Here is a 12,312-nt window from a genome sequence, read left to right as displayed (position 1 = left end):
AGGCTGAGTAAATGGACCATGCGTATTCTTCCATACTCATACCAAACTGCTTTGAATATCGACGAGATCTCACTGCCGTCAGCTGCCTCTCTTTGGCCTCTTCAGAAGCATATTGCTTGCGAAAACGGCGGCAGAAATCGGAATAGGACCTGAACTCCAACTGATTTGCTCGAAACCAATGCTCAGCCTGGCCTTTGAATAACCGAGGAATAATTTCCAATCGGTATTCGTAGGGAACTTCATTAAATCAAAGTTGATATTGAGTTCTTTTAAATATTGTTCAGCATTCTGAGCTTCCAGTTCTCCCTTGAACTTGGACAAGGAATTAAGGTCTGCCATCCTTGGGGTTCCTGTCGTTGTTGATCGCTGAGTTCGCGGCGGTGACTCATCTGACCCGCTTCTCACATTTCCATGCCTTCGTGTTCGCTTCCTGATATTCGCTTGATACTGAGAGTCAGAGCTGGTGCTGGAAGAGGAGGAACTGCGATCTTTCTTCCTTTCTAGACGTTTCCTCTTTGCCCCTTCTTCATAAGGACGATGCCGTGCCCGGCGAGATTCACGCTCTCTGTAACCTCTTTCATCGCCTGAAAGACTAAAGGTAGGTGGAACTGCAGAGGCCACTTCATTAGCTCTTGAATCAGCAGTAACTCGTGGGCGACAGACTTGTTTGTCTTTTCTAGTTCTCTCTCCACCTGTTCTGTCCATCGCTTCATTTAGTTCAATGTTAATGGTTGGCAACACTGCACTCTCAGCAACTGCAGACTTATGACCAGCTGTTCGAGATCCAGTTTCTGTTTCCGTTTGCCGGGAAACGTGCATAGTCTCTAACTGATTTGTAAGTTGTTCTACTTGAGTCTTTATTTCCTCAATATCCTTGCTTCTTTGAGACACAACTACTGAAATCTGACTAATATTTGCTTGGACCTCAGCCCGGAACTGTATTTTGTCAGTCTCGGCCTCGGCCAATATCTGTTCCATCGTCAGCTGTTTTTCAATAATCTTACTGCACTCCTCAGTGAATCTTGAATTAATATCCTCTACATCGATGCGAACACTTTCCGTGGATTTATTAACATCGGCTGCCAAGCTACGCCGGAACTCATCAAAATCCATCTCTCTAGCCTGCCGAATTTCTTCAGAGAATCAGGCCCTAGTATTCTCGTTCTCAGACTTTAGTTGTTGTATTTCACAGGCCATCTCGCCTATTTCAGCTCTTAAAGCTTTCATAGATTCATCGTGCTGCTTACCGATATCATCCTTTAATAGCGCACATTGTCTACAGATATCAGCCTTCAAGTCGTTAATGGAATCAGCTTGCTGTTTAATGTCAGCCCGCAATGTTTCAGACTGTTTGCTAATATCAGTCTTCAAGTTATTAATGGAATCAGCTTGCTGTTTAATGTCAGCCTGCAATGTTTCAGACTGTTTGCTAATATCAGTCTTCAAGTTATTAATGGAATCAGCTTGCTGTTTAATGTCAGCTTTCAATGTTTCAGACTGTTTGCAGATATCAGCTTTCAGTGCTTCAGACTGTTTGCTAATATCAGCCTGTAATGTTTCCATACTTTCAACTTGCTGCTTGCTAATACCTTCAATCATGGCTTTTAAAGCTTCAAACATATTTAATGGATCAGATGTAATAGTTGTAGACAATGATTCACATTCTTTACAAACGAAATCGGTAGCTTCGTGGCTTTCAGATCGAACATCTAAGCCACAACATTCATAATGTAGAAGCTTTGTACATTTCTTGCACAAAAATGTTGTTTTATCCTTATCAATGTTCCGACAACAATCGGGAACATTAAGCTCTGAACTTGAAGCAAGATTTTTATTTGCGCTGCGCAAATGTTTTCTTTCCATTTCGAACGAAGTAGTTCTGTGCTTTTCTACAAATATAAAAGTTTAATGCTCTTGCACAATTAATCTCAACTTTAAACAATTGTCTTGCCCTTGTACATTACAAAATCGAGCCAACACGTTGAGCTGTCACTTGATACGTTCTAGCCACAATTACTTCACGCGTCGTATTATTATACTATTAATATTAACTTAATAATACTCAGCGGTGAACGATGAGACTCGGTGAAGTACACAGACTCCTCTCAGGTACAAAGATAGTGTTAGGCAAAGACAATATTCACAGCACAGAGAAATAAAACCACATTACTGCCGTATGTATAAACTGAAAAGTTTTATTCTTTATTTATTGCAATTATAATGCAACTATACTTGAGACGAAGGCGAGGATTTCGCTTTGTCGATGAATTGACTCAATTAAAACGCATAAACTCAATGCGTGGCTATCGGCGTACCTATGATCACATACGCCTAGCTTGCGCCCCGAACTACCATACCAAGATGTATGCACAACCCCGAGGAGTTCTTTTTAAGTTTAAAACTTGCAAACTTCCTTGAAAGATTGCCAAGCAGCCAATTCCAGCTCATTTAGGCTCTTTTCAAAATCATTATCTTTCATTAGTCTCCTGATTTGAGAAGACTCTTTTAGTTTCGCCTCAGTAATTCGAGGAAACTTATGTTTGAGGAACATTAATCCACTACCCTCACGGTCCATTCCTTTTACAAAATTCTTCATCAGACCAAGCTTTATGTGGAGAGGAGGCAGTAAGATTTTGTCTCAACTTACAAGTGGTGGATGAACAACATTCTCCTGTCCTGCGATGAGTGACTCTCTCTTCGGCCAGTTCTTTTTAACATAATGATTTTTTTCTATCTCTGCTGTCTCATTTACACAGGAAACAGAAAAATTTATTGTAACCTATTTGCAATCCTAAGAGGAACGCAATAACTTTTAAATCTCCACATATCTGCCAAGAGTATTTACAGTAGTGGATATTTGTTAATAATAGTTTCATGTTTTCATAACTTTCCTTCATGACCCAGGAATATGCTACGGGAATGCTTGAATATTTATTTCCATTGTGCAGTAGCACTCCTTTCAAACTTGTTTTCGGAGAGTCTAAAAACAAACGCCATTCTTCACTTCTATGGACAACACCTAGTGACTCTAATACAACAGAAAACAAGGTCCTTATCTTCAGCATACATATCTACAAAGTCTTTTTGGCGTTGCCGGAAAAAAGTTACTCTGGTGTCACTCTCCAATAAATGCCATTCTCTTAATCGCGATGCAAGCAGTTCTGCTTTACCCTTACTTAACTCTAAATCTCGAACTGAATCGTTAAGATCCTCTTGGGTTATTAAGTGAGGTTCAGCTGTTGAAACACTCCCCACAAAATCAGGATCATTATGCAATTCACTACATTTGTTAGGAACACTTTCACTTTCTTCCGTCACACATATGTCATCTGGTGGAGCAGGTATGGGAACTCCAGGTCCATGAGGCACCGGTCGAGTTGCTGATTCTAGTGATGGATATTTCACTGTATGCCTTGATTTTGAATTTATCCCCGATATATTAGTCAAGCAAAAATAGCAGTCTGTTATATGATCCTTAGGTTCCCGCCATACCATAGGAACTCCAAAAGGCATATGACGAGATCCTTTCAGCCAACCACTCAAAAGCGTTACACAGTTCGCACAACAGATATCAGGGACCCATTTTTTGTTTCGTCTATCTTATTGCCGGACCCTGTGGCCGAGTGGTTATCACATCACGCTACGACGCCAAGGGTCTCGTGTTCGAATCCCGCTCGGGCTTGGTTGTTTGTGAATGTCCAATCATCAGTTTCATCATTTCATCACTCATCCCCATCTTTGCAAATTAGCCAAGAGACACAATATGCGAAGTAAAATAAACTAAATCAATTAATCAATCAAAAATCGTCTATCTTATTGTCAAAGTAACATTCATAAGCTCTTCTTACACGAGGAGTAAATGTTATCTTATTTGCTTTTAAGGTCAACTCACCACAGATATAAGAGAAATTGTTCCTGTCGTTTACGCAACAACTTGACATGATTCTGTATTTGCTTCAAAACACTCACCGGAACTGAAGAACACTCAGGAACAGCTTCTTTCCTCCTGACAACTTGCTACTGATATGAGAAATAGACATAACAGTTAAATCACAGCATTGTGTTGAAAAGTTAATCGTTGTCAAATTTTTCAGTTGGATTGTTTAACAAGTTTAATTGTTGTCATTCATGCATACATCAATGGCCTAAAGTTACTAGTGTATTGTTGGAGCTAAGACATAAAAATATTGCCTACAAATCAGTTTATTATGGACTACATGCTGCAATAATAATGCAGAATTATATTTTTATTGTTACAAAAAAATGGTGGGTGATTGACAATATCTGACTTCATTTTCGGAATCAGCATGTGGCAAAACAAAAAGAACCATCGAAATTTTACTTTTAACAAAACCATTGTTGGCTAATTATAATTAGAGGTGAATGCTTCCATACGACCGAGAATTCTAAGAATAGTTCCTCATTACCCAAGCTAATATTAATTTTGTAAGAAATTTAGAATAACCAATCCTAATATAAACCAATAAATAAACAAATAAACTATATAACTTAAAGGAACCACCATCTACGTAATTCCCCATCATATCGCCAAACTCACCATTCATGTCGTTAGACCGAGCTACTCCGCTCTTTCCCCCGTGACCGATGCCTCAAGACAAAGCGTGCTCGCTTCCTCCTAAAGGCTCCGAGCATACCAGCCAATCAAATACAGGCATGACGTCAGTGCAATGTTACTAGTACATTTAGTACATTTGTGGGCAGAGGGTTATAAGGGTAACGTCGTCGCCTTGTAATGAATGGGGCTCGACTTCGATACCCGGTTGAGACCCATAATGGTTCGGATTCTACTTTAAACTGTAAGTCCAGTACGGATTAGCTTATCTGTGTATAAAGTGGACATAAAACGAAAGCTCAAACTCAAACAAACTAAAATACTGCATTTGTCTAAGGATGGACTTAGTTGGAGCCTTGTAACTCAAGCCTGCTAGAAGAAACCGTATGTGAACTCGACTGGGTAACCAGCAGAAATTAATATACACGTGTGTTCCTTGGACTGCGGACCAGGAAACAATGCTATTTATTAATTTTTTGCAATATTGTAGCCTTTTGTTTTTAACTTTTATGTTTACCTAGTAACTTTCGATTTCTAACGACCACCAGTGCATTTCAAACGGTATAACCAATAAGTGAGGATATATAGTTATATATATATATGTATATACATATGTATGTATGTATGTATATAATACGTCCCGGTACCTTTATTTCCTCAGTTGCAAGAAAGATACACACATACCTACAAGAAAATCATTCGATCATGTATACTGCAGTACCTTTCAGTTGTTCTGTTTAACTTTGCATGTTTTCGTAGAAAACATTCAAATAATGCGTGCTTCTTATTCTTAGTAATATTACTATAACGCATGAGTATGGTTCAGCAATACCTCCACAATAATTATCCCTTAACGGTACACTGTAATGCGTGTGTGTTTGTGTGCTGTTATTTAAAACTGTTTGAAACAATAAATAATTACGTAGAACTGTCAGAGAAAAATGAAGGCTCGACCAGGACTCGAACCCGGGTCTCTGGCATTCCGTGCCATTGCTCTACCACTCTATTTTTTTATTTCATGATTACATTACAGGTTATTATATACTAGGATACTTCACATTTAAGAAATTAGCATATAAATTGTTATATTTGTTTACTGTCATCGTTTGAGAAGTTAGCCGTAAGTAATGCACAAATTGTGCGTGAAAGTCAGGGTTCTGATAAGTGGAGGCAAAGCAAGCATAGTGCCCCAATATCCACTGAACACTGTTCTGTTTCTGTCTTGGATACTAATTAAAGTTTGGAAACAAAAGATGATCAATTGAAATATTCTTCTCATTTGTACAACAGATTACACTAACGAGTTTTGCTGCATATTTCCATGATGCAGCATTTATTTGGCATTCACTAAGAATATGCATTAAACTTTCAGGCACGTGTCAAATTAAACATAATGACGATTTATCCATGTGCAAGTCATGAAGTTTCACTCGATTCAGCAGTATTTGATGCACTATAACGAACCGCGCCGATCGTATTCTTGATGGGAGATGCCTTGCTTGTATATTTTTCCACACCCCAGGCCAACGAACTTCCGGGTGTCTTGCCACGATATTAACCACCTGATGAGACGCTACACGCATTCCTCTGTACATTTGCGATACCACTGGAACTGGCAAATTAGGAGTTTGTAACAATCCATAGCAGATTCACTAAGGTATCTCGAAGGTACCTAAGGTTTGTGGGGGGGGGGGGGGATTGATCAACTACAGATCAAATTTTTCACATCACACAGACACTTGAGAAAAAGTGGGAATATAATCAAAATGTCCATCAGCTATTCAATGATTTCAAAAAGGCATATGATTCGATCAAAAGAGATAAATTATATAATATATTAGTCGAGTTTGGAATACATAAGAAGCTTGTTAATATAATAAAAGTATGCACCACTGAAACAGAAAGTAAAATTCGTGTGGGTATTAATATGTCTGACAAATTTACAATCATGATAGGTTAAAACAAGGAGATGCATTATCTCCATTGCTCTTTAATTTTGCCTTAGAATATGCTGTTAGGAAGGTAAAATAAACTAACTAAGGACTAAAATTAAACGGTGTGACTCAGTTATTAGCATATGCAGATGATGTAGACTTACTAGGGGATGATATAAATACAATTAAGAATAATGCTAAAATATTTTTCAAAACTGCTAAACAGATAGGTTTGGAAGAAAAGAGAAAACTAACTACCTTGGAGGCCGAAACCAAGTGTTAAGTAATAATCAAAATCTAATTATTTATAACACTTCATTTGAACAAGTTTCCAAATTCAAATACTTAGGAGTAATATTAAAAAATGAAAATTATACTAAAGAGTAAAAAAAAAGTAGGCTTAATTCAGGAAATGCATGTTATTTCTCTCTTCATAAACTTTTGTTTTCTCGTTTAATATCTAAGAAACTAAAAGTTTATAACGATCAAATCTTTCTAACTACCAGGTAAATAGATTAATCACCGTAATAAGCAATAAAAAGCATTGGATTGTGGCTGTTCACCGAGAGTTGCACTGTGGAGTACGGAGGACAGGCCGGTTTCCCGAGCGAAGAGGCCGATCCTCGGGTAAAAAAAACATAAAAATACAACTTTGGAACCAATGATCAGATTCGATTGAAATTTAAGACAACCCAGTATCAGATTCTAATCGGCAAAATCCCAAAAGCATAATATGATAGGAGGTGAATTAAAGGAGATATTAAAGGTTAAACAGTGGAGTTGATGACAATAGTACAGACTCCCCTGCGCTCTCTTCGAAGCGACCGTGCAGGATTCAATTGGTCCGGCGGAAAGGTAGCCTCCCTCCGAGGAGCCGCTGGAGATAGGTGTGTGACTTACTTGTGACTTATTTCCTGTTACTCCGCTACGGAGCATAGGGCCTCAACGAAGCATCGCCAACGGACTCTGTTTCCAGCCATCTTCCTTATCTCGTTCCAGGTCTTCCCTGCTTCCCATATTTCTTGCTCTATTGTCCTTCTCCAACTCATTCTTGGCCTTCCTCTCCTACGTTGTCCTTGTGGATTCCAGCTCAATGCTTGTCTCTCTATTGCCGATGGATCTTTCCTCAATGTGTGGCCAATCCACTTCCATTTTCTTCTTTTGATCTGTATTGCCACCGGTTCCTCTTGCGTACGTCTCCATAGATCTTCATTTGAGATAATATCTGGCCAATATATTCCCAGAAGTTTCCTTAGGCATCTGTTTATGAATGTCTGTAGGTCTTTAGTAATTTTCTTCGTTACTTTCCAAGTTTCACATCCATAAAGGAGAACTGACTTCACATTAGTTCTAAAAATTCGCAGCTTAGTTCGTATTGAAATTTATCTGGCTTTCCAAACTTTATATAGCTGAATAAATGCCACATTTGCTTTCCTAATTCTTGATCTAACATCATCTTCTGTTCCCCCTGTATTTGTCACCAAACTCTTCAGATATGTAAACTCCTTAACCTCTTCAATATTTTCCTCATTCAAGTGGAAATTTTCCATCTTTTTTACATTTGTTCTTAATGATTTCGTCTTTGTACTATTTATCTTTAAACCAACTCTTTTCCCTTCCTTATCCAAATCTCCTAATTTATTTTCCAAATTACGGTATGTGTGAGACAGCAGACAAACATCATCTGCAAAACACAAGTCTTCTAGCTGTTTGGTGAGACTCCAATTTATACCTCTCCTTTTTCCTTCCGTTACCCTCTTCATTACTTTATCAATTACCATCAGAAATATTGTTGGAGACAAAATACATCCTTGCCTTACTCCTGAAATAACTGGTATTGGATCCGTAAGTATTCCCTCATGCACAACTTGACATGTGGAACCATCATAGGAGTTTTTAATAAGATCAATCATGTGTGCTGGAATGCCATATTCTTTTACAATTGTCCACATTTTCATTCTATTTACAGAGTCAAATGCTTTTTGGAAGTCCACAAATATAAGGTACATATTAGAGAAGTATTCCATACTCTGTTCTATAATAATACGCAGTGTATTTATCTGATCTATACAGGAACGGTTGCTTCGAAAGCCTGCTTGTTCTCTCCGGATCTTTTTCTCAACACATCCTTTAATTCGGTTTAAAATAATTCTACTTAGAACTTTACTAGGAACTGAAAGTAGTGTTATGCCTCTCCAGTTATTGCAGTTAGTGATATCTCCCTTCTTAGGTATTTTTACTAGTTAACCTCTTTTCCAATCTTCTGGTATTGATTTTGTTTTCCATATTTTTGCAAAAAGTGGTTGTAATATTTCTATTGTCATTTCCATGTCTTCCTTAAGAATTTCTGGTAGAATGTTATCAATTCCAGGTGCTTTACCACTCTTTTGTTCTCTCAATGCTTTTTTAATTTCTTCTTTTGTTGGTTGTTTAGTAGTTATTTCATCTTCTATTTCATATTCTGGCATTTCTTCCGGTATTTCAAGCAAATCTTGTGTCCCTTCTATGGTTTGGTTTAATACTTCTGAAAAATGTTCTTTCCATCTATTGAGCTGATTTTCCTTATTCGTAAGGAGTACTCCATCTCTATTTCTCACTGGGCGATTCCGTATGGTTTTCTTTTGAGACAAGATCTTTGTAATTTGGTATACTTCCTTCATATTTCCCTCATTTACTGCTTTTTCTGCCTTCCCGGCTAACTCACTGGTCCATTTTCTACGGTCAGCTCGCGCACTATATTTCACTTCATGATCTTTTTTCCTATATTCTTCTTGTAATTCTGCTTTCTTTTTCCTAGTTTTACACATATTAATCTTCTGCTTAATGTGTTTCCTTTCTTCTATTTTACTCCAAGTTTCCTCTAACGTCCAGTTCTTTTTCTTAGGTTTCTATATCCCAAAACTTCTTTTGATACCGTTGTAAATGTATTTTTCACCTTTTCCCAGTGTTGTTCCACCTCATCACCATCCAGTTCCCCTAGTTCTTGATATTTGTTTTGAAGTTGCAACTTGAAGTCCTGTTTTACACTATTATTCTGTAGTTTTCCAATGTCAAACTTTGTGCTTTGTTTATTAAATTTCTCCTTTGCGGCCATAATTTTTACCCTAAAACTGGCTACCATAAGATGATGATCACTGCTAATGTCTGCTCCACGTTTACTTCTCACATCTAATAAAGATGTTCTCCATTTCCTACTTAAAGCTATATGATCAATCTGATTTTGAGTTCTATGATCTGGGGATACCCAAGAGATCTTATGTATATTTTTATGTGCAAATAGTGTACCTCCAATAGTCATTTCATTTGAGGCACACCAATCTACAAACATTTCCCCATTTTCATTTCTATCACCTAGACCATGCTTGCCAATCACTTGTTCCAGTCCAACATTTTCCGAGCCAATTTTAGCATTTAAATCGCCCATTACAATAATAACATCTTTCTTCTTAACCTTATTTATAGTGTCTTGTAATTCTTTGTAGAACTCTTGTTTTTCTTCTATTTCTGCTTGGTTTGTAGGTGCATAGCATTGTATGATGCTCACATTTCTAACCTTTGCCTGTAATCTGACCATAATTATTCGTTCAGATACAGGCTTCCAGTCCAATATACTTCGAGCAGTCTTCTTGTTTATGAGTATGCCTACTCCATTTCTATGTTCATCATCTTCATTTGGTCTACCTGAATAGAGGAATGTCATACCACTAGATGTTTTCATCTCTCCAAATTCATTCCAACGCACTTCGCTCATTCCCAGGATGTCCAACTTATATTTCTCCATTTCTGCTTCTACTTGTTGCAATTTTCCTGCCTCATATAATGTTCTAACATTCCAAAACCCCACTAGAGTTTTATTTTTAAGTCCAAAGGTCGTCAACAGTTTGTCCGTCCGGCTATTTCCTCGTTTGGTTTCTTTAATAATCTATTTTAAGGGTAGTGGGTTATTGGCCCTCTGACCCCGAGTGCCATGATGGGGCTGCCATCTTTAGGCCTTGGCACTTGCCACTCCACAATGTGGGACATAGATGCAGATGTTCGCATTTGTTTGTTTGGGACTGGGTAGGAATATTAGGATAGGATATATTAGGTAAGATGGGGCGTTGCAGAACGCCTTCGTCTGGCTTCTCTTCTGAGACCTGTCCAGCATGGGTGACCCTGCTGGTAGAAAATCTACCGCTGGCATAGCTCTCAGCATCAACAAAGCACGCAAACCCCTCCGCCCGCACGGTCAGTGCTACTTTAAGGCGGCGTTCCCTGGAGGGGCTGGAGATAGGTCAATGAACTCAAATTACACGGGCAAAGATAGAAGGGTAGGATTCCACGGTTTGAGTACGATTTAACGAGGCTTAGACAGAGAGGATATCTTAACGAACAATTTGAATAACAGATAAATAAACAAGCGGAGAAGCGGAAGACACAGTTTACCTTTGACAGTTTATCGTTGACAACCTCTCGGGAACCGCCCGCCTAAAAGTACCCGCCTCGTGTGTCGGACCGATCCGTGTTGTGTATAGTTCACACGGGATTGTATATCAACACGATGGAGTAGAGACAGCGAAAGGCCCGCCTGGGGGCCGTTCGACCTCCCTTGCCTCCCTTGAAGATGCTGAGATCCAACCTTACCGCACAGAAGCCATCTAATCTCCAGCACGATTACTTCAATCAGAGCCGACAAAGGTAAGCCGTGAGTGGAAAGTGATAAGTGAGTGGAAAGTGGATAAGCTTCTTTCGCCCCGTCATAACACCTAATGAACGCGCTTAATTACGTATAAATTACCAAGTGACATTGCTTATTACGGTGATTAAATCGTACCAGAGATAATTTTATCATGTAAAACTGTACAACTTTCAGTTATTAATTTAGCCAAAGTACATAACATTTCATTATAACAACATAAAGGAGTAGTGTTTTTCCGTCCAGGTTTAAGCTCCTACCGGAACATAGGTTTCCCGGAAACGGAAAAGTAAATGTAAAATGAAGAAGTTTTAATCAATGTTACTATCTTTAAACATCACGCCGAGCTACATTTGTATTAATTAATCATATCTGTTGAAATGCCGAAGTATGCGTCAGAGAGAGAATGTAGGAATGAAAGGGGCATTAATGTAAGTGTTTTATGCATGTTCTCTTATCTAGCAATTACACCATTTACAGTAAACTAACCCTGTGGTGTGTAATTTGTTCTACCCTACGCAATCTCTTAAGCTTCAACTGATGGCACTTACCCTGGCACAAAAGGTAAATATGGTACTAATGATTGCCTTTTGTTTATTTGTTTAATTGTTTCCTGTTGGTTTGCATTACGCATGTAATGTACAGCCAGAACGTCGTCAGGCACATAAAATAAGGTAGACGTCGTTACAAGTTAAAATGTACAAAACAGTAATTTGTCTGTAGTATTATATGGATGTGGAACTTGGTCCCTTACATTTTAAGAAGAATATAAATTGAGAGTATTTGAAAATAAGATCCTTAGAAAAATATTTTGATTTAAACGGAATGAGGAGACAGGTGATTGGAGAAGTTTATATAATTTAGAACTACATAATATGTATTCATGTCCAGATATTATTAGAATAATTAAATCAAGAAGACTTAGGTGGGCAGGTCATGTGGCACGAATGGGAGAGGAAAGAGGAGTTTACAGTATTCTTGTTGGGAAACCTGATGGTAAGAGACCTGTAGGAAGGCCAAGACGAAGTTGGAGGGACAACGTTGAGTAGGACATAAAGGAAATAGATAGGGATGGAGAAGAGTATATAGATCTTGCTCAGGATAGGGAAAGATGGAAGGCCTGTGTTTCT

General features: G+C 38.3%; 1 protein-coding gene across 1 annotated transcript; it reads right to left on the bottom strand.

Annotated features, from left to right (window-relative positions):
* Nucleotides 1-9,367: 9,367 nt before the first annotated feature.
* LOC145978109 (protein CFDP2-like) lies at nucleotides 9,368-10,288 on the bottom strand. The gene has a single exon (XM_083110551.1). It carries the CDS (start codon nucleotides 10,286-10,288, stop codon nucleotides 9,368-9,370), a length of 921 nt encoding a protein of 306 aa, XP_082966677.1.
* Nucleotides 10,289-12,312: the final 2,024 nt, after the last annotated feature.

The sequence above is a fragment of the Lepisma saccharinum genome, chromosome 24 (genome assembly GCF_977018435.1).
Source record: "Lepisma saccharinum chromosome 24, izLepSacc3.1, whole genome shotgun sequence".
In the NCBI taxonomy this organism is placed as follows: Eukaryota; Metazoa; Arthropoda; class Insecta; order Zygentoma; family Lepismatidae; genus Lepisma; species Lepisma saccharinum.
Note: the sequence above shows the minus strand (reverse complement) of the source record. Positions and strands in the feature narration are given on the sequence as shown.

Excerpts from the sequence above, each read along its gene's own strand:
- LOC145978109 (XM_083110551.1), bottom strand. The coding sequence starts at position 10,288 with ATGGAGAAATATAAGTTGGACATCCTGGGAATGAGCGAAGTGCGTTGG.